At 37.3% G+C, this 24270-nt stretch overlaps 1 protein-coding gene across 2 annotated transcripts in view; it reads left to right on the top strand.

Annotated features, from left to right (window-relative positions):
- Window positions 1-24270, top strand: part of GAS2 (growth arrest specific 2) — a 73885-nt gene that overhangs the window by 12227 nt on the left and 37388 nt on the right. For both annotated transcript variants that reach the window (XM_063158146.1, XM_063158147.1), the window contains exons 3-4: window positions 6048-6172; window positions 17981-18122. In XM_063158146.1, the coding sequence (XP_063014216.1) occupies window positions 6048-6172; window positions 17981-18122 (267 nt within the window). The remainder of the gene's footprint in view (window positions 1-6047; window positions 6173-17980; window positions 18123-24270) is intronic.

Below are 24270 nucleotides of genomic sequence, written 5' to 3'. Positions count from 1 at the left end.
CATTTGCTTAATGCATCCCCCCACACCTTCTTGCCCCAAGCTCTCCTTTTCTCAGAGTTTGTGCTGATGAATTGAAATTATAGTGTTTTGTTAGAGTGCTTTGAATTCCTATGTAGACATTGTTATTCAAATTAATAATTCAATCAAATTAAAATTCACATTCAAAATAAATGAGGTGTGAATTAAAATAATTATTATTCATAAGAGTATATTAACTCAGAATTCAAATTTTGTTTAATTACTGCATAATTTGGATAAACTTTAAATAGAGAAGGTATGTGTGAGGATGCTGCTGTACAGTAAAATAGGAATGAATATACAGCATGCATTGTTCAGCATCCAAAAGGATAGAAGAATATGGAAGGCTTTTTTTGTTTGTTTTGGGATTTTTCCTGTCTGTGTGGAAGAAATAATGTATTTTGAATTAATGGTCAGTAGATCTTTGCATGCATGGATGTGCAAGTAACATGGAGCAGATAATACTGTGTGTATCCACATCCTAGCTTGCTCTGCCTGTATCTTCTGCGGCTTCATTGTAAGTGGTTTTATTGCAGTTTTCATGCAATAAGATTCCTCAATTCATAAAGGAAATTAATATGCATTTCATTTAATTTTTGCAGTTTTGTTTCATTTATATTTTGTCATTCATCTGTACTAGGACTCAACAAGGACACATAATCTTTTCAAATAAATATAGATTAAAAAATAGTATTTTAGGCAAATACAGGGCTCAAACTCTTTGAGATAGTTTGATCAAGGGATGGTTTTTTACGAGATTTTTATGGAGAGACAGTTATGTTCTATGCAGTGTTACTGGAAGTTGGCATGGTGTTGGTTTTGCAGCAGCATAGCCTGATGTGGTTCAAAATCAAGCTGGAAAACATGATTGGGATATTGCACTGTATAATATGAATGAAGAGTTTTGATATCAGACAGAAAGCAGAAATAGTTAGAATTTGACCTTACCCAATTGATAAATTAGAAAAGTGAGAAACATGGTGCAGCTGGAAAATAACATTGGAAGAACTTTTAATCCTGAGACTTTGCATTTTTAATTATGGACATTGTTGTGGGGATTTTTGTTTAGCAATCACCAGTACTTTTGTGTGCACTTTGCTAATTATTTTTTGGAACCATGTCAGAGAAACTCGGAGCTTCTGAGAGGACAGTTCATCTTTACAGCTCCATTGCTGAATAGATTTTAGCTGTCTGTACTCTGGGGGATGGAAAAAGGACATTGCAGATGAAATCCATGTGTCAGATAGGATTAACTCATATGATATTGTACCTCAGAGCATTTTCAAAGTGGGACATGTCAGTGTTGTGGTTTGTCTGCTGGAAAGGAAGATTGCAGCCATGGATGTTGTGTCTCCTGTCCTTGCTTCTCTCTGTTGAGCTTTGGTGTCTCAGTCAAGAGTGGCAGTGACAAAGCTAACAAGATGTGTTAGTCTAGCTGATGTACAAATCATAATGATCTCTGAGCCTTGTTTCTATTAGGTACAGAGGTGATGAAGCATTTGGGAATGCTTTCACTTTTGACAAACTCCAAATTTGGTAGATTGTACATGTAGTTACTTTAGTAGAATGTTCTCGTGGACACTGAAAAGTTCTGTTCCACCCTGAGCAAGCTGCATATGGGAATTGGCACACTTGGGCCACAGAACTCTTCTAGTAGAGGCAAAATGGCAATTTGAAAGATTTGCTTGCCTGCTTTACTCTCTAGTATTGTCTTATTTTCTTTTGTGTGTCTGCAGAAGCAGAATAGCTGACAGGAGGAGGAGAGGGCCTCCTCACCACCCTGTAGCTTAGGACACGTACACAGAGATGGTTTTCCTGTTTCCTCTTGGGCAGTTTTGTGAACCTCTAATCTTTTTCCCCATTCCCAGAGTTTATTTACAGGTTGCAGAGGGTTATAATGTCTTTTTGTTCCATCCAGCTTCATTTGGCACGTGGGACTGACTGCACCTCAGGCATATGTTGCATTCCAAGGTTTCAGTCCTGAGCCCTCTTAACAGAAGAGGGCTTCAGAAGCTCATAGCTGAGGGGCCAGGGAATGCAAGATGCTGAGAAACTGGACATGTAAACATTGAACGTTGTTTGATGCATGTTAAAGTTGCTTGGGTGCAAAAGTGAAGGAGGCTTGGAGGAGAGGAGCAGAGGTGAGGATGTTAGGAGAGGCAGCAAGTTGAAGACAAGGCTAAGTATTTATAAGGCTGAAGGAGGTGTACAGTTTGAAGCTGGAGAATGGTGAGTCTTCTGCAAAAAACTGTGTTTCTTTGATTCTGAATTAAATCTGTGCCTGCTTAGTGTTCTTGCTCACCTTGTTGCCTAAGAGCATTCTGTGACAGAATGTGTATTTTCAACCTGAGTTTGTTCAGATCCATCCAGTGGGAAATACAAGTTTTAATTGTCTGAGTATGAGGACATTCACAGTACTGATACCTCCAGTGATTCTACTGGCACTGATGTATTTTCTTACTTAGTTGAGTTGCTTTATAATTTTCTTTAATATCAGCACACCTTTGGAATTTTTTGTATGTCCTGTTTAAGGTAAGTAATAATGTCTCAATGCTTTCAAAATTATTTCTCCTACTGTCAACTATTGTAGGGAAGAGAGCAGTCCTGTCAGAAAAGAACCAGTTTTGTATCTGCATAGTCACTGGCCTTGGTTTTCTTTATTTTTATTACATTTTGTGTTCCTGAATTTATATGCCATTTGAATTGAGAGGGTCAGGAGCAATTGTTTCTGTGGGGCCTCAGTATTGTAGATGTTTCAGAGATTCCCTTGAGTGAAATATTTAGATTTGTAAACTACTGTTTTTGTGTTACTACACAAAATATACAAATGAAATAGTCCATCAGCAAGTTGTGAGGCTGGAGTCAGTCTTGCCCTGTAGTGATTACCCCAAGTGTGATAGAGGAATTGGCTAGATTTGGGTATCTGGACCTTTAGGTCCATCTCTTCTTCTGAAGACTCTGCATGTCTGAGACTTGTAAGGAAAACTTTATCTTCAACCTCTTGGGCACACACCCAAGGCATGAACTAACTCTCCCATTATATTTTCATGGACCTCCAGTCTGGTTTTATGAGGTCCCCCAGCACTGGGTGACCTTACAGACAGTTGCTCACAGTTTGCAAGTGGTGGGTGTTCAGGTGCAGCTGTTTGACTTTTTTGAGGGGACTTTTTCTGGTGGTTGTGGTAAAAGAGAGAGTAGGCAGCCCTTGGGAGTTATCTGAAAGCCTTCATATTCCTGGATTTTCTTCTCATACTTGCAGTGTTGTTTTTTTATTATATTTAATGTTATTACCATTCTATAAAAACATCGCAACTGCTTTCTGGTAATTATAGGGGGAGTTGTACATTTTTAATGGAGTTTGATGTTTTTTCCATACAAATACATGGAGCAGTTTTTTTCCTCAGGTTATGAACATTACTCTTACTTGAATCAATACATTTCTACTGTTAAATATGTCAGCATGTCTGTTTCAGCAAAGAAATGCCACCTTATGAAGCCATAAAATACTGAAACTGAAAGCTGACACCTAATATACTTTTCATTGGAGACAGATGTTCAATGCAAAACTCATTCTTTCAGATTTCATAAAGGCAAATAGAACTCAAATAATCCAGTTTAGTGTACAATATGCAGTGACCAACTGCTAATGCAATTCAGCACTTAAAATAATATAAATACATTGTTCAATAGCAGAAGAAGATAAGCAAATATTTTTTATATCTCTGTAAAAAGCAAATATCGTTAAATAAGTTTTAAGGGTTTTATAACATTCTATTATTATGAAATGATGCATCTATATATCATAGGACAGAAGAGATACATAGAATGTGGGAGGGGTTTTTTGTGTTTGTAAGAAAATCGTGTTGCAAAACAAAATAAAAATTCTTAGTCTGTTAAAGATACTTGAAATAAATTTTTTAGAAGAGGAGTGTATTATAAAAAATAATACTCAAGCAGTTCCTGAAGCATAGTTATTTTTAAAATTTAGCTTTCTAGTGGCTTTATATCATTTTATAAAAATGCTAATGGGGCAAATGGAAAAATATGTAGGCTGGAATGGTGGCAAAATATTTTGAAATGCTGAGCTGTTGAGGTTTTTTTATGTCTGGGCTATTATAGTTTCATTTCTGGCTTCATTTAATCTGGAGATATGGCAAAAATATTATCAGTTAGGCATAAGCTAACTCTGCCTGTCTGCAGTGCTGCTGCTGCTCCTTTGCCTGGAGAAGTCATTTATGCACACAGGAGCTATAAAGTGGGCGACATGGCAAACAGAATCAAGTGGGAATATAACAGAGAAAGTCTTCATGTTAAAAAGGTATTTCTGAAGTAAAATGTGATAGAAAAAAACAAGTTTAGCTTCAATGAATAACAGAAGTGTGCTGTATCTGAAGATGGTTTGCTGCAACAATCTTTATTGTTTTTATCTTAACCTACCAAACCGAAAGGAATCACATTTTGGGTTTTGCCCAAAAGTTGCTGAAGTATCTCAAAGTTTTCAGACAAAGGCGTAGAGAAGTCAGCTTTCCTAAAATCTTTTTAAATCTTTTTAATCAGCATTTTTTAAATCTTACTGCTTTATAATGCTGCTCTGTTCAGTATTGTGACATGGAGTATCAGGTTACAATGTATAAGCAAGAAGTTCAGTACTAATGTGTATACTTCACATTTTTGTTACTTTTGAATGTTATTTTTTCCCCTCTTTTCTTAGCGAAAAAGATATGGGAAAGATTCACTTTTCCTATTTTGCTTGACAAGAAATTGCAGTGAACATGTTCTAAACAGATTAATATTTTCACTTTCCAGACATCTCATGGAAGCAGGAGTGGGTGTGGATGGGATGAGAAACCAGTCTCACTTCAGTTTTTAAATATTCTTATTTTTTCTTTTTTGACACATTAGACTGTTGTTGCTAATGCATGCTGTGTAACAGCCTATGAAAAATGAGTTAGTAGTGTTATTTCCTAAATGGCATATTTACACACTGGATGGAAAAAATGCTGTCGTAATTCTTGTTCTTCCAATTATTCCTTGATGTTCTCTTGATAAGAGTGGAAGTTAAAAGGGCTGAAAAATACAGCAGCTCACCAACACAGTGTACAAAGTAAAGGGAAATATTTTGGTAGAAATGTGAAAATGAAAAACCTTCAATAGGAAATAGGAATATTTTTAGTGAAGATTATGTTGAGATCCTGGAAGTGAGTCTGGGATGGTAAATAATTCCCTTCCCATCTGGGGTCAGCATGCAATCTCCTCATGGCACAAGTGATCCCCTCTTCCAGGGGGATGTGATTTCATTTTTATTTAAGCTTGTCTGGCCTGCTGTAGAAGAGGGGACAGTTCCTGGCAGCTGAAGTAATGCCATATAGCCTGATATGAGAATTGGTATAGTTTTAAAGCAGGGTATTTTAGGTGTGTTCTTTTAGTGAAAATTTTGATCTGTGTGGCAAGTAGATGTATAACATGAAATTTTACTTTCTGTTATTTTGTTATGTACCTAATTTCACTTCTGGAAAAGAGCATTCATAGGAGCATTGCAGTCACAGCCTTCTCTGCTTCTTGCAGGATCAAGATTTAAGAGTCTACTAAAAATATGCCACCCTTTCCTTTTTGACATGGTTTTCTACTTCTGTTACAAATTAACTCTTAGCGATTCATGCTATAACTGCCCACGCACACTGGTGTAAACCATTTTCCTGCTGTACTCTCTCTTTTAAAACATTATGGTCAAAGCAGTGCATCTTCATAAGTAAAGTAAAGTAAACAGGGTTGGATATGCTAGAACTATTTTTCAAATATCATATGCCTTCCCAAAGAAATCATGGGGTTTTTTTAATAATTTGCTGTATATCTACCAGTAAAGTAGTATTGAGTTTATAAAATATTCAAAGTAATGCAAGTTTTTCAGTTAAAGCTTTTTTCACTTTGGTTTTTTTTTTTTTTTTTTTTTTTTAATTTATCTTTTTACACAAATGCAGTCTATAGCACTGCATGCTTTCTGCCATGTTAACTTTCTGTTTGATGTTCAGGTAGAGAAATAACAGCAGAAACCTTTATGGAGAAATTGGATAATGGTGCCTTGCTTTGCCGGCTAGCTGAGACCCTGCAGGAGAAATTTAAAGAAAACAGCTTTGATGCAAACAAGCCTGCCAAAGTAAGTGTTGGTCTACACTCTAGCATGTAATACCAGTATCTGATGTACCCCACAATTTTGGTCCTGAGGGTTTTTTTTAACAGTTAAGAGGTTTTATATGTGGAGATTCTCCAAATGGGTGGGGAGGAAATTGCTCTGTGTAGAGAAATTGCAATATGAAATTGATGGAAATAATGTTTATTTGGTATTTAAGTATCTATGCAAAGCAGTTACTCAAAAATACTTGTAATATGTGGAGAATAAGAGTAAAGCAGATCTGGCAGTGGGATGTGGTAGGCAACAGTGAAAATATGATCCTTGTATTTATTTTCAGGGGGAGTATTAAGTAGCTGTGGGAGGTGTCTTCTCCTCTAAGAACAGCTCCAGGGAGACCAATAATAAAACTCCATAGTTAGTTTTGGTGCCTTGAGTTTAAAGATCCTATTGGTGTACCAGGAAGGGTTTCAGTAAAGAGTTGAAGGAATTATATGGAAAATGTGAAACTTAGAAGATACTTAGGAGTTTTGGAAGGATCTGCTTAAGGACTTGTTTGAACACAACCTTGCTTTAATTTAAACTATTCTCAAGGGACAGTCTTACTGGGAAACATTCAAGAGTGCAGCAAGTTCATTTCTTGGAGAAGTAGAATTAAATGGTTGACACATTAACACATTCAATATGAAACTGTTCTTATATTTTTGGTTGCATTCAGGTACATCTTCCTTGAAAGCTAAAACAGGCAAATAAAGAACAGGTAGAAAAGAGGCCAAGAACAGAAATCACATAATGCATTTTCTGCTCTTGATGTTTCATAACTTGTGTATAGCAGAAATTACATGGCATAAATTTTATCAGCTAGTCTGAGAACTGACAGTCTTGTGTCAGTTGCACCTGTGTAAGTTGTTTTTCTTGGTTCCAAGTTCATAATTGTTGATGTAGAAGAAATTGCCTGTCATATTTCCTAGTTTAAATTATAATCATGTCTTCTTTAGCAGAAGTATTGGGTGGCTTTGAAGTTCCTCTTCATAATATGGTCTGCCTGGCCTTCACCTAAGTGTCATGGTAGTTTTCAAATGAGAAAACACACAAGGCAGTCTTTTTGATTGAGCCTAGGGACTAGCTAGGCAGAAGGAAGAGTTACTTGTACTGGTTTTTGTGTTCTAACTTACATTAGAAGGCAATTAGACATTTGCAGTCCCATATGTGGTCATTATTTAGATTTGTTGGTCTTTATTTATCAGGCTGGTACAACTGACAATGCATTTAAAAGGAAAAAATCTACCTCACTGCTATTTTCTCAATGTATGTTATCTCATACTTAGTAACAATTCAAAGAAATGGCAGAATAATAGATTTGTATCATTGTATACTATTAGGGAGTTATTCATCCTTTCAGATTTCAATTCCCTGTATAGCACTCTTGGGCAATAGGACGAGTATTCACGGTGAGAAATCTGACTTTGTCTTAAAGGAAGATGATATATCTTGCTCTGATTGATACATACTGCTGATCATGAGTTCATTGTGAAGCTCTTTGGGACTGTCTGGCCAGTTTAGCAACAATAGCAACAGATTTAAGAAGGCATTAAAAGCTAATATTACATGCACTGATTCATCAGCTTTTTGCCATAATTCCCTAAATTCATATTGCAGTACTCTACAAAATAACAGAGGTTAAATCCTATTGCTTCTGGTTTAATAGCTTGTGCAATAAGTTTCAATTCCATGTCAGTTTTGCAGTTGGTTTGTTAACTAAACTGTATCATTCCCTTTCTTATTAGTGAGCATTGACCTGCCTTCAGATTTCAGGAATCCCCTAGGCCAGCATCAGCTATTTTGAGTGTGGAGTAAATTGGGAAAACAGATGTCAAAAAAGTTCCCAAAATATTGTGTTTTCCAGATCTGGAAGGAAGATTGTCATGTTGACATCAACAGTTCCTTTTTTTGTCATGTGGAAACACTTGTGGATACTGGGGACAGTTTCAAAATACATAGGAAATTAGTGGTAATGTGACTTTGGGGATAGAGCTGTAAGAGACTGAAAAGGAGATTAAAAGGATTGTGATGAAGAAGTTGTCTTCTTTCCTTAAGAGTCAGAGGCAGGCAAAAAAAGCATAACTTTTTATGCATGAAGAAAATAATGGAGTTGCTTTTTATGAGTGATTGCATAGGTTAGGATTCTTGAGTGTGGAAAAAGGGGCATGTGATGGAGCTGGCAAAATCAGGAATGGTGTGGTAAATGGTCAGTTTCTATACAAAAACTACGGGACATGAATGAAGCTGGTGGAAGCCAAACAAAAAAAAGGGAGACCTTGTTTACATACAAATTGGAAAATGCTGTCAAGGTGTCACCATGATATTTTCTGAAAAATCCCTTTGCCAGGATTTTTTCTCCTGGGAAGCTGAGAAGCCTCAGAGAGGAATGAAAACAATAATTATCTGATTGCTGCTCCTGTGTTTGCTGCTTTGGAATGTGGCTTGGGCATTGTTTACCAACAGGTGAATGTTTGACTGGTTCCATGTGAATTGTTTTTAATTAATGACCAATCGTGGTCCAGCTGTGTCAGACTCTGAGTCTGTCATGAGTTTTTGTTATTCTTTTCTAGACTTCTGATGTATCCTTTCTTTAGTATAGTTTTAGTGTAGCATTCATTAATATAATATCATAAAATAATAAATCAGCCTTCTGAGAACATGGGTCCAAAATTCTCATCTCTCACCTCATCCTGGGAACCCTCACAAACATCACATCAAGGAGTGTTTAAATTGAATAACTTTAAGTGTTTCTTGCAGATATTGTAAGATTTGTCTGCAGTAGGTCCCATGCACAAACCTTCTGTGCCTCAGCAAATACTCCTACAACTAAAGTTTATGCCTGCAGGAGGATTGCATGGCACAACAGTTGCCCATCAGACTGTGAAAGCAGATTTCTGAACAATTCCAGGATATTATGTGTTTGCTTGGCATGTTCCAGGTGAATACATTGAACTACTTAGGTTTTAAATGCACTTCAGGCCATGCACTGTGTTGGAAGCAGAGCTACACAATCCTGAGGCAGCACCAAGACATCATGTGTCTCTGGATTGTTCCTCTCATTGATATTCGTCCTTGGGAAGGCATGGTTTGTTCCCTGGTTTGAAGGGAACAAGCTGGTTTGGTCCCTGGTTTGCTCTTTTCAGTGATTTTCCTGCACACCTCTCTCTCTGCTCCTGTTGAGCATTGCAGAAATAACAGGAATTTGCATCACAAGCTAATTATCAGGGAAAAAGCAGGGCAGATTTAAGTATTTAACTACTTGGTAGTCCAGCTTTGGAAAACATAATGATTCAGAATGCAAATCAGGTCATGAGAACCAAATTTTGATTTCTAATAATATAATTTAACAAGGGAACACCAAGTCTTTTTCCAGAGATTTTTAATTAACATTGACTTTGTATGGAATGCTAACACTTAAACACTTCATAAAATTTATGTAAAACCTGGATGTTTTTATAACATTTTTGCCATTACTTCAATTCATGTATCAAAGATAGGGATGGCATATTTTCTGAGAGAAATTTATAAAAAGCCATTTTTAGATTTGCTGGATTTTGCCTCTTATATGAAATGTATTGTTATGTTCCTATTACTTGTTTTGTAAAGTATTTAAAGCAAACTATAGACATCATTGTAGCAGATCTTTCTATTTGGATTTTTATTTGGACTACTAGGAATAGTCTGGAATAGAAGTGTAACAGACTTGCATGGAAATTACCTTATAACTTGAGAAAACAACATAATTTAGACCAACTGTCTTCAATTTATGGTGCAGTTCTTAGGTCTAAGTTAGTGGTAGCAGTTCTCTGGGAATAATAAATAAGGAAGAACTACAGAATTTGATGCAATTACCAGTAGTGACTCCTGAACCAAGATAAGCCAAAATTCCTGAAGCAATACAAATGGTGAACGTAAGTAATGACTGCAATGCAGAAGAAGAAAACAAATTCCTTTTGAGGCATAGAGATCAATTTATAGCTCCCATAATTGTGTTGGTTTATTTAAATAAATATTCAAATTTGTGTTTCTTTATGTAAATCAGCCCCAAAGGCTTCAAGTAAAGCTTTGCTCTTAACTTGAGGCTGATTTAAGGCTGATTTAGAAATTTTGTTGTATAGATAAACACTCCACCATGTTTTTCAAATCATGGAAATTTTTAAGTTCCACACCTGTTTAGAATTCCCTGGGCTGTAGCAGTTTCCTTGTGGTTTTTAATTGGAAAACTTACAGAAATTCAGATTCTTTATTGTAAAGACACAGATGCATTTTTTTCTCAAAAATTACCATCGGGGCTTTGGACCATCAGATTTACCTGCAGTGAGGTTCATGCTAAGTTCTTCCTGAATGTTTTCAGCATCTGCATCAAAATTTCATCTTTGTTAAACATCTGAAAATTCAGAAAGCAAACAAATAAAGCATCTCAAAAAAATTCTGTATTTCTTTGGACTGTCTAGATATTTCAGTCTTCCTTGACACTTGTCTCATGGGAGGTAATGCACTATTTGGAGCTAATCTTAGAGAAAAGGGCTGGAAAACCCTCACCTTGCTTGCACTTCAGAATGTCACCAAATGTGAGATTGCTCATTGGGAGAAAACCAGGTGGAAGAGGAAGAGGAGGCATAATGATAAAACAGCTGTATGTCCACCATTATCAAGGAATTTGAATAGCTTCTGACATTGGTTATTTAGACTGACAGTGAAAGGCTATTCACTATAATTCCATGGATCAAAGTACTATGTTATTTGACCACACTGTCAGTGAAATTATGCAAACCTTTTTCAATAAGAAATTTTACAACCTGTAATGTGTTTTGATGAACTTCAACCATTTAGTAAGAATTTTTTTAAGCATTTTTCTTAGCTTGGGTTCTTTTAGAATAATTAAGGGGTAAAGTGATTTTGAAATTGCTATTACTAAAATTAGTTGCTTCTGCCAAAATTTAGTGGTTTTTATGCTTTATTTTGAGAGAATCATGTCCCCTTTAGGAATGTGGTATTTGGTAAAACATAATTTGGTAATACATAAATATGTCCCATGAAAATCCACATGATTTACAGATTTCACCATTTATATATCATGGAAATACTTTCACATCTCATGGAATAATTGGTGCTTATTGGCATGTTCCTTCACAAGTCATGCTGTGTGACAGTGCCATGAAGAAATCAATTCTTCTGTAAATTGCAATCCTCCAATTTAATTGTAATAAAATGAAGGAAATTAAGAAACTAGGATTCTTTTTGTCTTCTTCAACTAACTCTTTGCTAATTCAGCTCTGAGGTTGTGATGGGAAAAGCTCAGGATCATCTACCAAGGATAGGGTGTTATTGCCCTCTGAAGGAGCAACTGTGAGAATTGCCACATTGTGTTCTAATCAAATGTTATTGAAGAAGCCCATTATGAAGTGCCAGTCTTAAAAATCCCCAGCTAAATGTTAATTCTGAAACCCAGAGATGTGAGGAAAAACCACAGACCACTTATTGAATGTGAATGAACTACTGAACCCCTGTTTTCATGGATACTGTAGGAAGGTCTTTGCCATGGCTTACACTAGTGTCTCTCTCTTATTGTCTCTGTTTATAAAATCTTAATACACTTAAAAAAATTAATTCAAGTCTCTCTCTTCAATGCTATCTAATTTTAGTCACTCTATTTAATGCTACGATAGCATTAGAAAAAAACAAACCACCATTGATTTTTGCATTTGGCCTTCTAGCATTTTCAGAGAGTAGCAATAATGGCTTTTAATTTTTGGTTCATACATGCCTGAAGTTTGCAAATTACTTCTTCAGGCTTTTGGAAGAGTGTTGATAAAAGTGAACTTGTCAGTAGGCATGGATGTGTTACAGATGTAGATGTCTAGAAGTTTTAAAAGACAATTTATTGACCTCCCCTATTGTATTTGTGGGTTGCCCCATGGCAGGGAGGAATGATGGGTCTGACTCTGTGTCTTCAGAAGGCTAATTTATTATTTTATATTATGTTATATTAAAGAATACTATACTATACTAAAGAAAACAGAAGGGATACAGACAGAATGTTAAAAAGATAACAATAAAAACTCGTGACTCTTTTTCCAGAGTCCCAACACAGCTTGGCCCCAATTGGCCGATGAGTGAACACAACTCACAGCAGAATCCAATGAAACAATCTCCAAACACATTCTGCATGAGCAAAACACAGGAGAAGCAAATGAGATAGGAATTGTTTTCCTTTTCTCTGAGGCTTCTAAGCTTCCCAGGAGAAACTCCTGGATGAAGGGATTTTTTCAGAGAATGTGGATGCTGCACTCCCCAAGTCTTTGGAACATAGTGACCCAATCCCACCCTGAGTTACACAGATGGAATGGGAAGGAGCTGACACCTGTTGAGGTGGGTTCTCTGTTGTGATGCTCCATGAGCTGTGCTCTGAGTGCAGACTCCTGGGCTCTGTGTTGTGATGCTCCATGAGCTGTGCTCTGAGTGCAGACTCCTGGGCCCTGTGTTGTGATGCTCCATGAGCTGTGCTCTGCAGTGCAGGACTGCTGGGCTCTGTGTTGTGATGCTCCATGAGCTGTGCTCTGAGTGCAGACTCCTGGCTGTGATCTCTGTGTGTTCCCCTGGCTGAGCAGCCCCTGAGAGCCTTCCAGCTCTGACAGACACTGGGATTTTGCCTCCATGTGTTGAAATGCACTTATCCTTAGGCTACATTTAAATTACTGAGTAGTCAAATAATGAAATGTGCTGTGGCTGGTGAATGAAGCTTCTGCCTTGCTGCTTCCTGACATGATTTACTTCTGGATATCACAGTGCATTGTCTGTGGATTGAATACTCTCTCGTATTCCTTGGATTTCTGGCACACTGCTAGTAGTAGAAGCTGCATTGTTTCTGTGAAACTAGTTTTTCACTACTATTAACACTACCTTTTTTGAATAACCAATCTTCTGCTGTATGCTGAGTAAGCTGTGTCTTGGACAGAGAATTTAGAAGAAAAAAGACAAGAAAAAATGCTTTGAAAATTATATTGTTAAATTAATTTTATTTTCCATATATGCTTAAGAAGCTAATGCTAATGCCACGTAGAAGAATGTGTTCTACTTTGACATCTAATAACGTGGTTAAAGCATTAATTTAGTCCTGCGGTTATTTGAATGTTGTAGTCTGTATATTTCTATAAAGCCTTGATGATGTTAATTACTTTTTATGACATATTGTATTTATGTTAGGGATTCCAAAGTGTTCACAAATGTTTTCTTAGACTCTAGAAAGTTGATAATGAGTGATTTTTGGCTTTTGATGATCTCTGTGGTTATTATATAGGGTAATAATCAGCACTTGATCTGTAAGGTTGAAATCCAATTTCCTATTCCATTAAAATGACGTGATATGACAATGTAAAGACTGTGTTTCACTGAAGGACAATGTTTTGCTGCTTGTTAAGTGAATTGCTTAGGAGTGCTTGCTTTGTTGTATGTTCAGTGTTATTTTTCATCAGTCTAGGAGTTGTTCTTAGTTCTGTGTCTGTGGAAAAGTTTGGCTTTTTTTTTGTCTCCTAAGCCTTCAGAACTTCCTTGTTGAGTTTTCGTATTCTAAATTTGCTCTGGGGTATAAAATCTCTTGCAGCTTTAGGAGGGCTGAGGGGGTTATATTTCTTTTCTTAGTTTTTTTTTTTTTTTCCCCCAGTAGGAAGTGCTTAATTTTAAATTCTAAATATACATTTCCATATTGTGTTTTACATGTGCATTTAGCACATTCTTTTGACCATTGGTCCAGTTGTTTAAGAACACTTGAGCAAAATGAGGAAAGAATTGAAGGAGGAAAAGGATTGGTACTGGCCACAGAGCTAAGTGAAAAGGCAGATGGTAGAAAGTTTTGAAATAGATGCATGTTCTACCTAGCTGATATAATCACAGTTCAGTAGGAATTTATGCTCACATAACACTAAATGGCCTAGCAAGACAGCACAGCAGTTAGGTGCTGCATAGCCTAATTTCCCCCCAAACCCCCATTTTGGTTAATGTACGTCACCAGGAGATAAAAGCAAATTTTTCCTGTGAGTACCTAGTAACTGTAACCCTCTTTCATAGCAGACAAATGGCTCATAATTTTCTTTTTATTCAAGTATAAGTGATAGTTCAAAATGTCCTGAAATCATCTTTTCAAAGAGGGAAATATTATGAACAATCTTCAAAATATGGGTCAAGTCTGTCAGCCATAAATAAATGGGGATTTTAGCAAGTGTTGGTGAACTCGTTTTGAGAAAGCAGTACAAAAAATCCATTTTTCCATGTGATTTCAGAGCATCCATGTAAGAGAGTCCCTTTTGGATTAGAAGTGAACCTGACAGCATTTTTCCAGGATTGCATCATCTGTTTCACTCGCACTTTCACATCCTGTATTAAACCACATGCGTGCATGTCAACAAGACAAGATTGTAAAAGGAGTGTGACTGGGGAATTGTTTTCCTGATACTTGATAGGAGTAATTGCAGCCACTGCTGCTTCAAAGCAACTGTGGTCATACTATACTATGTCAACAAAAGTCAGTTTTGCCATGTGGAAACCTAATTATTTCAGAATGATCTGTTAGAAAGCACTTTTGAAATAGTCAGGCCATTTATACAACTCAGTGAAAAATATTTGTGCATGAAACCTTTCTTGAATAAAAGCTTTCATGTGTTATAGTTTGAGCAGTACAGTGACAGTTTTGGAAATATTAAAAAAGTAGACTTTTCTTTAAGAGGTGGTAGGAAAATTTAGTAGGTGATTAGAAAATATGAGTATTTCCCTTTAATTTGTGTGATAAACCTGGTAGGGCTATTACTGAATAGAAAAGTGGGTGGGGTTTTTGCTGTTCTCTTCAGCAAGACCCTAATACTCTGGGAAATGGGATGAAACTTTTATATATTTCAGTGAAATCATGCCATGCCAGTATTGCTGTGTGGTATTTGCTCCAGAAAATGACTCAAAGCTTTTGTGGTTTTTTATGTAGCTGTTGTTCACAACAATATCTTGTTTTTATATGTGGTTGGTTGTCACTTCTGAGCTGTTCAAGACATCTGTTAATCAAACATTTTTTTCTGTCCCTATGAAATTAAGAATATCTCAAATTTGCTTAGTTAAGTGTGATATTCTGTACCTAGACTCCTACTATTTGCTGTAAGTAGCTCTTACTACTAGAAATGTGCTTTTGTGAAGGAATGCTGTGAGTTCCATGAATGTCTAAGCCTCATAGTGAAGCTAGGTTAAATGATGTGTTTAAAAGTCTTAGTTGTCAAGGCATAGAATTGTAATTTACGTGTATGAAATTTCAGGTGATTACTGACACCCAAACCATCTGTTCTGAATTGCTCTTCTTGAGAGAAATTCTACCTTCAGCCACTGCAATATACATCAATCAAAAGATACCAAACATTTAGAACCAGATTTATCAATGTGTTGTTAGTACTGCGGAGCAGCAGTGACCCAAGGGTCTCTAGGGGGTTTCTGCATTCCTGCCAGGAATTTAATGCCTTCCCAATGGCTCCTGGGGAGGGAGGCAGTGCAGGTTCTCTTGGCTGTCTCCTCACTCCTTCTCCTGGCTGTCTCCTCACTCCTTCTCCTGGCTATCTCCTCACTCCTGGCTGTCTCCCCACTCCTGCCTGCTCTGCTCCTGCTGAGGGCTCTGTGCCACAGCAGCTCCTGCTCTCCAGGACCATGCTGCAGGCTCAGGGCCAAGGAGAGCAGATGGGCTGTGCCCACACTGAGCCTGAATCCTCACTGGATGCCAGATGGCAGCCACCAGTCACACACACAAGAATTTCTTTGTTGTATTGTTTAGTTTGGGTTTTTTTGTTGTTGTTTTGATTTTTTTGTTTTGGTTGTTGTTCAATAGTTCTAAGGTAATCTAAGTGGTTTATTACAGACTTCCAGAGCAGTGTTCAGTATCCTTAGCAGGGTTTCAAAGAATATAGGCTGTTTATTATGGTTGTCTCAGCACAATGCAGATAAAGGTACAGAACTGTCTAGAGCTGTGTGGAAGCAAACAAACCCAGTATGTCACTAGCTCTTCTGAGCTGTTCCTGGCATTAGAAACAGAAGTTTTTTTACTAGGTGAAGACTCACTAGTTTTCTTCAAAGGCAAGCCTGAGAACATGGACACTGTGGAAAAATCCAGAGATGAGAACTGAGGAGGGAACTGAGAGGTGACATGATTTGACACTGCAGGTCTGCTCTTACAGATGAAGTACTATCCTTATCTCCTTTCCATTCTCTCTGAAGTTCCCATGCACAGCTCTGCAAGTGCCAGGAATACTGGAGCTGGCTTCTTGGCATCTTGTACCTGTCACAGTACTGTTCATCCATAATAGATCATCCAGAATTTGTGCTTTTATTTTGATGTAAAAAATAAAAAATTACAAAGAGTAGTGTCAGGTATCATTTATTTGGTCCCCTTATGTTGCCTGTTAACTCAGTCGAATCAATATCCATGTATCACTTCAGATAATCTGGTCCAAGTGGAGATTATATGGGAAAAGAATTTCATTCTGTTTGATGTTCTTCTTGTTAAACCAATTTAGAGCTGCTGATAATTTGATTCAGTAAGAATGCGATCAAGTATGATGTATGTGCAGTGGATGTTTTATGTAACTGGATTGATGGAGGGCTGTGAAATGTCACCTCTTTGCACCTACTGACAAGATGGAGTTAATTATGAAGTACTGAGTGTGTCTGATTCCACTGAAGCACTCTAAACCAGACATTAATTGTCAAGACTTGAGGGAATCAAAATACCTTTATAACTGTGACCAGCCTCCCCTGGGACCCTGACCTGCCCTCTCTGCCCATGGCCCAGAACCACCCTTTTGGCTCAACCCCTCTTCTTGCCAGAGCTATGTTGTGAGCAGATCATCTCCAGCCTGCTTGCTGGTTTTAGGGCTGGGTCAGTGGAACCCAGCCTGGTTTCATGGCTGGGTCAGTGGATACGAGCCTGGTTTCAGGGCTGGGTCAGTGGAACCCAGCCTGGTTTCGTGGCTGGGTCAGTGGAACCCAGCCTGGTTTCAGGGCTGGGTCAGTGGAACCCAGCCTGGTTTCGTGGCTGGGTCAGTGGAACCCAGCCTGGTTTCGTGGCTGGGTCAGTGGAACCCAGCCTGGTTTTAGGGCTGGGTCAGTGGAACCCAGCCTGGTTTCAGGGCTGGGTCAGTAAATCTGTTTGGTGCAGATACTGATGCTGTATCAGCGGCATCCTTTCTGATACTGAAGTCATGTGAATGGAACTGCTCTGGTGCAGTGAGGGCCTGTCTCTACAGACCTTGGCTGGATTTACAGCCCTGTGTTGTGCCCTGGGCACTGCTGGGTGCTGTTAAACAGGAGACAGTGACCTTTCTGAAGTGTTTGTAGTCTTTGGGCCTCAAGACCCATTCCTTCACACTATGATTACCTCCTAACATAGAACTGAAAGTAATTCACCCTTAACTGTGAGAAAGTTAAGCTCCTAGTTTAAAATCTGTCTTTATAATATATATTTTATTTTTTTTTTTAATTCAGTGAACTGGACCAGACACTAAATCCAAAGCCTGTAGTTACTAATATTCCTAAGAAGTAGCTAATATTGGTTAAACTTTGTTGTGTGGACTTTTGGAAAGACTTTTTGGTTGAGAACTTCATGCTGTTAAATTCACTTCTCATGCCTCTCTGCTTGGAATTCTTTAATGGCCAAGGAAATTAGTTGGTGCGAGTTACCCATCTATGTAAAATTTGCATAGTGATTCCATAATACTTAAGTGTTATGATAGCATGTATCATTTAGCTAAATAAAGAATTCCTGTTTTTCAGACCTTACCAGTTCGGAAAATTCCATGCAAAGCCAATGCTCCTTCAGGGTCTTTCTTTGCACGGGACAATACAGCAAATTTCTTATCCTGGTGCAGAGATGTAGGCGTGGATGATACCTGCCTGTTTGAGTCAGAAGGTTTGGGTATGTATTTCTTTATTCTTTATGTAGTAGTTGGTAATTTAAAATAACTTTTCCTTTGTGTTTAGCCTTGAAAGACAGAAAGGCTTTTAATAGGTCCTGACTCTAAACCTGACCTTTGTTTGAATGTGTTAATTCTGCTGCGTGTCTGTAGAATGAACAAATGAAGTACACATCACATGCTGCTCATTTAAGTCAATTTTAAGAGGAACTTAAATGAGAGAAAACTCTTGCCATGTTTTCTTGCACACAAATGATTTTTCACCCCACACATACTTTTGTGAGCATGGAATGCTGTTCCTTAGTTCTGTGTATAAGATGGTGCTTTTCTGTTTTGGTAGAGCAGGATACAAGTGCATGTTCAGTTCTGTCTGCAGACATTTGGCTGGTTGTGGAGATTTAATGAATTGCACAGGAGGCGAGAAGATACAAAACTTTTCTGTTTCCCATGCTGACCATTTTCCCCAGCTGGCTCCCTTCTGCAGTTCTGGACAAAAATTATCCAGTACTACTGCTTCATGAAAAGAATTGTACTGCTCAGGAAATCACTGCTCTAATACTACATAGTCTTCATTGGTTTAACTCTTCCTCTTCAAAGGAAATCTTATGAATCTTGACTTCACAGCTTTTCAGCCAAATCTCATGAAATGAAGAGAGCCCAATGTTTGTTATCTGAAATCAGATAAAAGTGTAAAACAGTCATGGTGACAGATCAATTTCTCTGGAAGACAAATGAACACACTGTGCTGAAGCTTCTTTGTTCTGTTGCTCAAAAAGCCTTTGCCCTGTTGAAGCTCTTACATGTGTTGTGACTGATCTGATCCCATTCTTTCACAGCCTTGTTCCCTTTCTGTGGTCTAGCACAGATATTTCTGAGAGTTTTTCATTTGTCATTTCTTTTATCCTGGGAAGTTCTTTTAATTACATTATTTTATATGTCTGGGAGAAAATGCTTGGCAGAGAACAGGTTAGTATCTCAAAGGTGACAAATAGTAAGTTGAATATATGTATTGACTCTGTTTTGTTAATTAAATCATTAAGATGAAATTCTTATTTGATATGGTAAATCATGTGGGAGATGAACAATAATTGTAGTTTCAATGATTTGAAATGGTGAAGAAGTTTGACATTTACCTAGGACCAAGAAGCACCAGGAGATGCAGCCCTCCAATGCCTGAGGCAGGCAGAGGAACCTCTGGTTAATGAATACTTCAAGGTATTTGAAGTTTGTGTTGCTATGGCAAGCACAGCCATTTGCCATTGATCCACAAATCTGTTGTGCGTTTTTAAGAAACAAGATCTTGTTCAGAGATGTCATAGCTGGAATGCAAATATTTCCTGATAATTAATTTTTACACATACACAGTGTCTTGCCTGCCATAGTAAAACAGAGTGCCAGTCCACCTGCAGAGGTGTTTTCCAGGTGTGTTCCAGAGGACATCCTCTCTCAGAAAACAGAAGTGAAATACAACTGAGTGCACAAACCTGTGCTCTATTTTGCTTGATTATTGACTGATTTTCTTCACTGATTAAAAACTAGGTTCTGAGGTTTATTCCCTTATTGAATAATGTCCTGCTAGGAAAGATTTATGTTGCTTGAAATAGGATTAGGCCTTGATAACAATTTTGACCCATTTTTCTGAACTTGAGAAGGAGGTGGTAATCATGCCTTTAAAGAAAAAAAAAAAAAAAAGATAAAATCAGTAGCTCTTATTCTCCTTCAGTTAATCCTTAACTCAAAGTTTTGCTTTTTTGAGATTTTCCTAATGCATTAGAAATAATGATAAATCTTAACAGTTGCCAATCTAAAGCTTTTATGTTCCTCTCTCTCCCACAAATCACTTCACCAATGCATAGGAAGCAAAAATTCAGCAAAGGTAAGTAATATCAAAGGTTCTTTTCAAAGTAGTGAGAAATGTGTGTGAATGACATCTATCTTTGCACTGCCTCATTGAATTCTGCATTATTTTGCTATTAATTGTGGTGAAATTATGGTTACAGAGGTAACTGGTTTTGTATTTTTTTCTATTTCTCCCATACCTAATAAGCTCAGTAAACTGGTGTGAAAATTGATAGTGATAATCCAGCTTTTTTCTCTCTCTATTGGAGAACCTTATTGTATCAATTTTCTCAATTGAGTGGATTTTTATCCTCATTTTTTTACTCTTATTCTGTGTGCTTTATGGTATGCAAATACTGTGTTATTTAATTAAAGGCACATAGTAATATTTTCATCATGCTACTGTATCATGCAAAACATTCCTGAGGTTTTTTTCTGGCAAATATGTATTCTAGAATTACAAGAGTGATTTTGAAGATCTAGTGCACTGAGATACTTGAATGATGGATTTAATGGCACTGACTTAAAAAAATAAAGTACCAAGTGTGTTAGAGATCAGCAAAACAAACGAAGAAATTGTTAATTGCTATTATTTCTCATTACTTAAAAATTCTATATGTCAATGTTATAAATTCTGAAGAAGTCTCTGAAATCATGCAAGTATAACTGCACACAAATGCAGCCATCGCTCCTGACTTTTTAGCACTGAGGCTGGAGTGGCACAAAGGCATTTCTCACTGGGGTGGAGCTGTCTCAGACAGAGACCAGAGCAGACAGGGGCAGTCCCAATGAGCCTGCAGGTAAGTGATGTTAGTGGGAATCTTGGGTGTTCCTAGAGGCTGATCTGCAAAGGGTTAATTGCAGGGCTGATCCACACAAGCAGCTGAGCAGACCTATTGGTGTCATTTTACTCCTCTCCTTCACTTGTGGGCTAATTTAGCAATTTATGTAATTATTTAAAGTTAAGCACATTTTCAAATGCTTTGTTCGGTTTGGGCTATTCAACTGAGCTAAACAAGGAAACAAGATTGAAGTCTTCAAAATAAATAGAAGGAAAAGTAAATAGAATGAAAAGCAGAGGTGCTTGATATGCTAGTAGATATGGTTATGCTGTCTAATCACTAGTTACTTTAAATATCATTGGAAGAGAACAGTAGAAAGCTCAAAAGTTTGAAGACTTGTACTGCTAATTTGTTAGTAATCTATAATATGATGTAGTTTGTCTTGCTGAATGTTATCATGCTTTAACATAGGTTAAAATGCAAACAAATTGGAAACAGTTTCCTGTTAAGATTTGTAACACAGCCAGAGCTGACTGGTAGCAATTTATCCCTAAGTGCAGAGACATGGCAGGAAAGTCTCCAAGTTAATGCCTTTGCAAAAAAAAGGCAGCTGGGGTAGCTGATGTATAAGCTGCAGCTCACACATGAGCATCTGTAAAAATGATAGCAACACAGTAGGTAGGGATAATAAAAATAAATAAATTTTAAAAATTGCTAAAAATAGCAGCACAGTATGTAGGGAAAATAAAAATAAATAAATTTTGAAAACTGGTAAAAATAGTCACACAGTACGTAGGGATAATAAAAATAAATAAATTTTTAAAAATTGCTAAAAATAGCAACACTGTATGTAGGGATAATAAAAATAAATAAATTTTAAAAATTGCTAAAAATAGCAACAGTGTACGTAGGGATAATCTGGAGTGCTGCAAAATAGAGGGACACCATGTGTGCTCCCTGCACTCATTGCCATATTTAGCATGCGTGTCATATTTTTTACTTTTAAAGTTAGTGTATTTAAAGGAGAAGGAATTAGCTTTGTTGATACCAGAAATTATGATCCAAAATCCAAATTTTGATCATCTGTGCAAATCTTGAGGTACAGTGTTGTTGAATGGTCTTCTTAGATGTATCAGACTATGTGGGACTCTGAATATGATGTGCTGACTCTCTCATGCAGTGTAAGGATATTAATACTGCCTTTAATTCCTCTGTTCCCATAAATACTCTTTGTAAATTCCTCTGTAGGGAGTAGCTCAGCTCCTGTAGGCTTTAGGGCAGCAGATCCCCACAGCTCTGGTAATTTTCTTTATGGAAGCATACTAGGTGGAGATATTGGTAATTTTGCTCATGCCTGAAGAGTATAATACTCAAAGAAAACTCCTCTTGGACAAATAAGAATGGTAAGGTTTTCTATGATTTAAGTTCTGAACTCTTTGTGGTAATGGAGTGTTGTTGGATGATTGTAGGATTTGGAACCAGTGAATATTCTGCATCTCTTCCATGATAAAGAATACCCAGCAAGAAAAGGGTTTGCCACTGAGTGTGCCAGCATGCTGATGTGTCATCTGTTTTGGGGGGTGTTGGATGCTGTTGATGTTAATGTTTTGTGCTTGTATATTCCATGCATATGTACACACAGGATGTGACATGGACTTCTTTTGATGCAACTGATTGGTTTGAGTTTCATGGACAGGTTTCCTTAATAAATGTATTTAGTATTTTAGTGGAAATAGTAAACTGAAGCACAAACACCTCTGATCTCTCTTCTAACATTGATGCTTTAAAGATTATTTTTAAAAATACTCAAATATTGCTAGCTTAAAATTATTTTATACATGAGGAAGATTATTTTTTTAAATTATTAATGTAATTATTCTGATTTCAAGATGGAAGTTTTTTCTGTTCTTTTATACTGAAACATCTACATATTGAAACACCATGTTAAAATTTACTTGAAGTTGCATCAGAATAAGATTTTGTCCCATCTTTCACAACTCTTTACTAAACTACTCGCAATAATACTGAATTTGTCTCATTTTGAGGACTATAGGAGCATCCTAGACTCTTTGTTGTTACCACTGGATTTGCATGGTAAACTAATGAATTTCAGTAAATCATTAGTGTTCAGATGATCTGTATATCCCTTCTACATTAATTCTTTACTGTCCTTAGCTCTAGTGTGTTTGACACCTGAATTGTTTTGAGATTTCCGTGACTGATTGAGCTGAAAGGGGCAGGGAGTGTAGGGGAAGCACAAGTGTGTCAGAGCATAACTCTGATGCAGAAGCAAGGGTTAGTTTGTTATAATTTAACAGTGTTGACAAAACAGTATTGGAGGTTTTTTTTTTTTTTAAACAAAATGCCTTCTGTAGGATCAGAGTAAAAATTAAAGGAAAATGTGAGAGATAATAGGAAGAAGGACCAAAGGACCATCCTTTTAAAACTTTCCCTAAACTTGTGTGACTTCTGATGGCAATTGGAAGCCTGTGATAATAAATACCAAGGCATTTGGTAAAGCTCTTTGCTTCTAGTGGGAAAAGGAATGCATTAGAAACACAAATCATATTTACTTTTTATGATTCAGCTATGCCTGATATCTTGATCTCTAAAACAAAAGAAATTTTATGTTAGAAGAAAGACTGACTTCATCAAAAATGGTTTTTAAAAGTGTTAGGAGCCAAGATTTGAAACTTGGCAGGAACTTGTGAGAAGTTTATTTTTGTATTGGATATTCCGTATTTATTTCTGTGATTGGATATTCTACTAATTTAAAACAAACACAAAACCACAAACAAAACAAAACCCCTGAATGTTATTGCAAACTTTGAGTTTAAAGTAAGGACATGGACTCCATGTGCTTTGTGTGTTCTGTCTCCTCACAGTCACAGGTTCTGATAATGCTGGAAGCAGAGGCTGCTCCTCCTCTGCCTCTCCTGGTGGCATCCAGGCACTGTCAGAGCCCAGGACATTGCTCTGGGTGCCCTGGGAGATTCCAGACCCTGGCAGGGGCTCAGAGACCTTGACACAGAGTCACAAACACCTGTGCCTTTGATTTTAGCCCATGGAAACAATTACCAACCTTGTGTGAGGAGTTACAAGCCACAAGGGTTTGAGTAGAATGATAGTGAATTTACCACAGGGTGAAAAAGTAGAATTTTGGGGTTTTAGAATGGGGGTTCAAGAGGCAGGATGGAAGAATCTGGGCATGTCCTGTCCTTCTTCTTCTTGTCCTCCATCTTCTGCTGTGATGGTGACACTTCTGGGTTGGTTTAGGGTAGAGACAGACTGTCTAACACAGGTGATGGGTATTGGAAAATTCTTGTAAATAAAGCACGGGTAGTTCTTAGTATAAAAAGCCAACACCACCCCAAGGGCAGGGACTGTGCCACAAACCAACCTGCTGGACAGACCTCAGCAGGTCAGAGAAGATAAGAGAATAGATAAGAGAAAATAAACAACCTTGAAAAACAGAGCTGAGGAATCCTGACTTCTTCAGTCATGGGGCTGGGAAAAAAGAGAGTTTTTA

The sequence above is a fragment of the Melospiza melodia genome, chromosome 6 (genome assembly GCF_035770615.1).
Source record: "Melospiza melodia melodia isolate bMelMel2 chromosome 6, bMelMel2.pri, whole genome shotgun sequence".
NCBI classification, from domain to species: Eukaryota; Metazoa; Chordata; class Aves; order Passeriformes; family Passerellidae; genus Melospiza; species Melospiza melodia.
The sequence above is the reverse complement of the archived record's forward strand: the minus strand, read 5'-3'. Positions and strand labels throughout refer to the sequence as shown.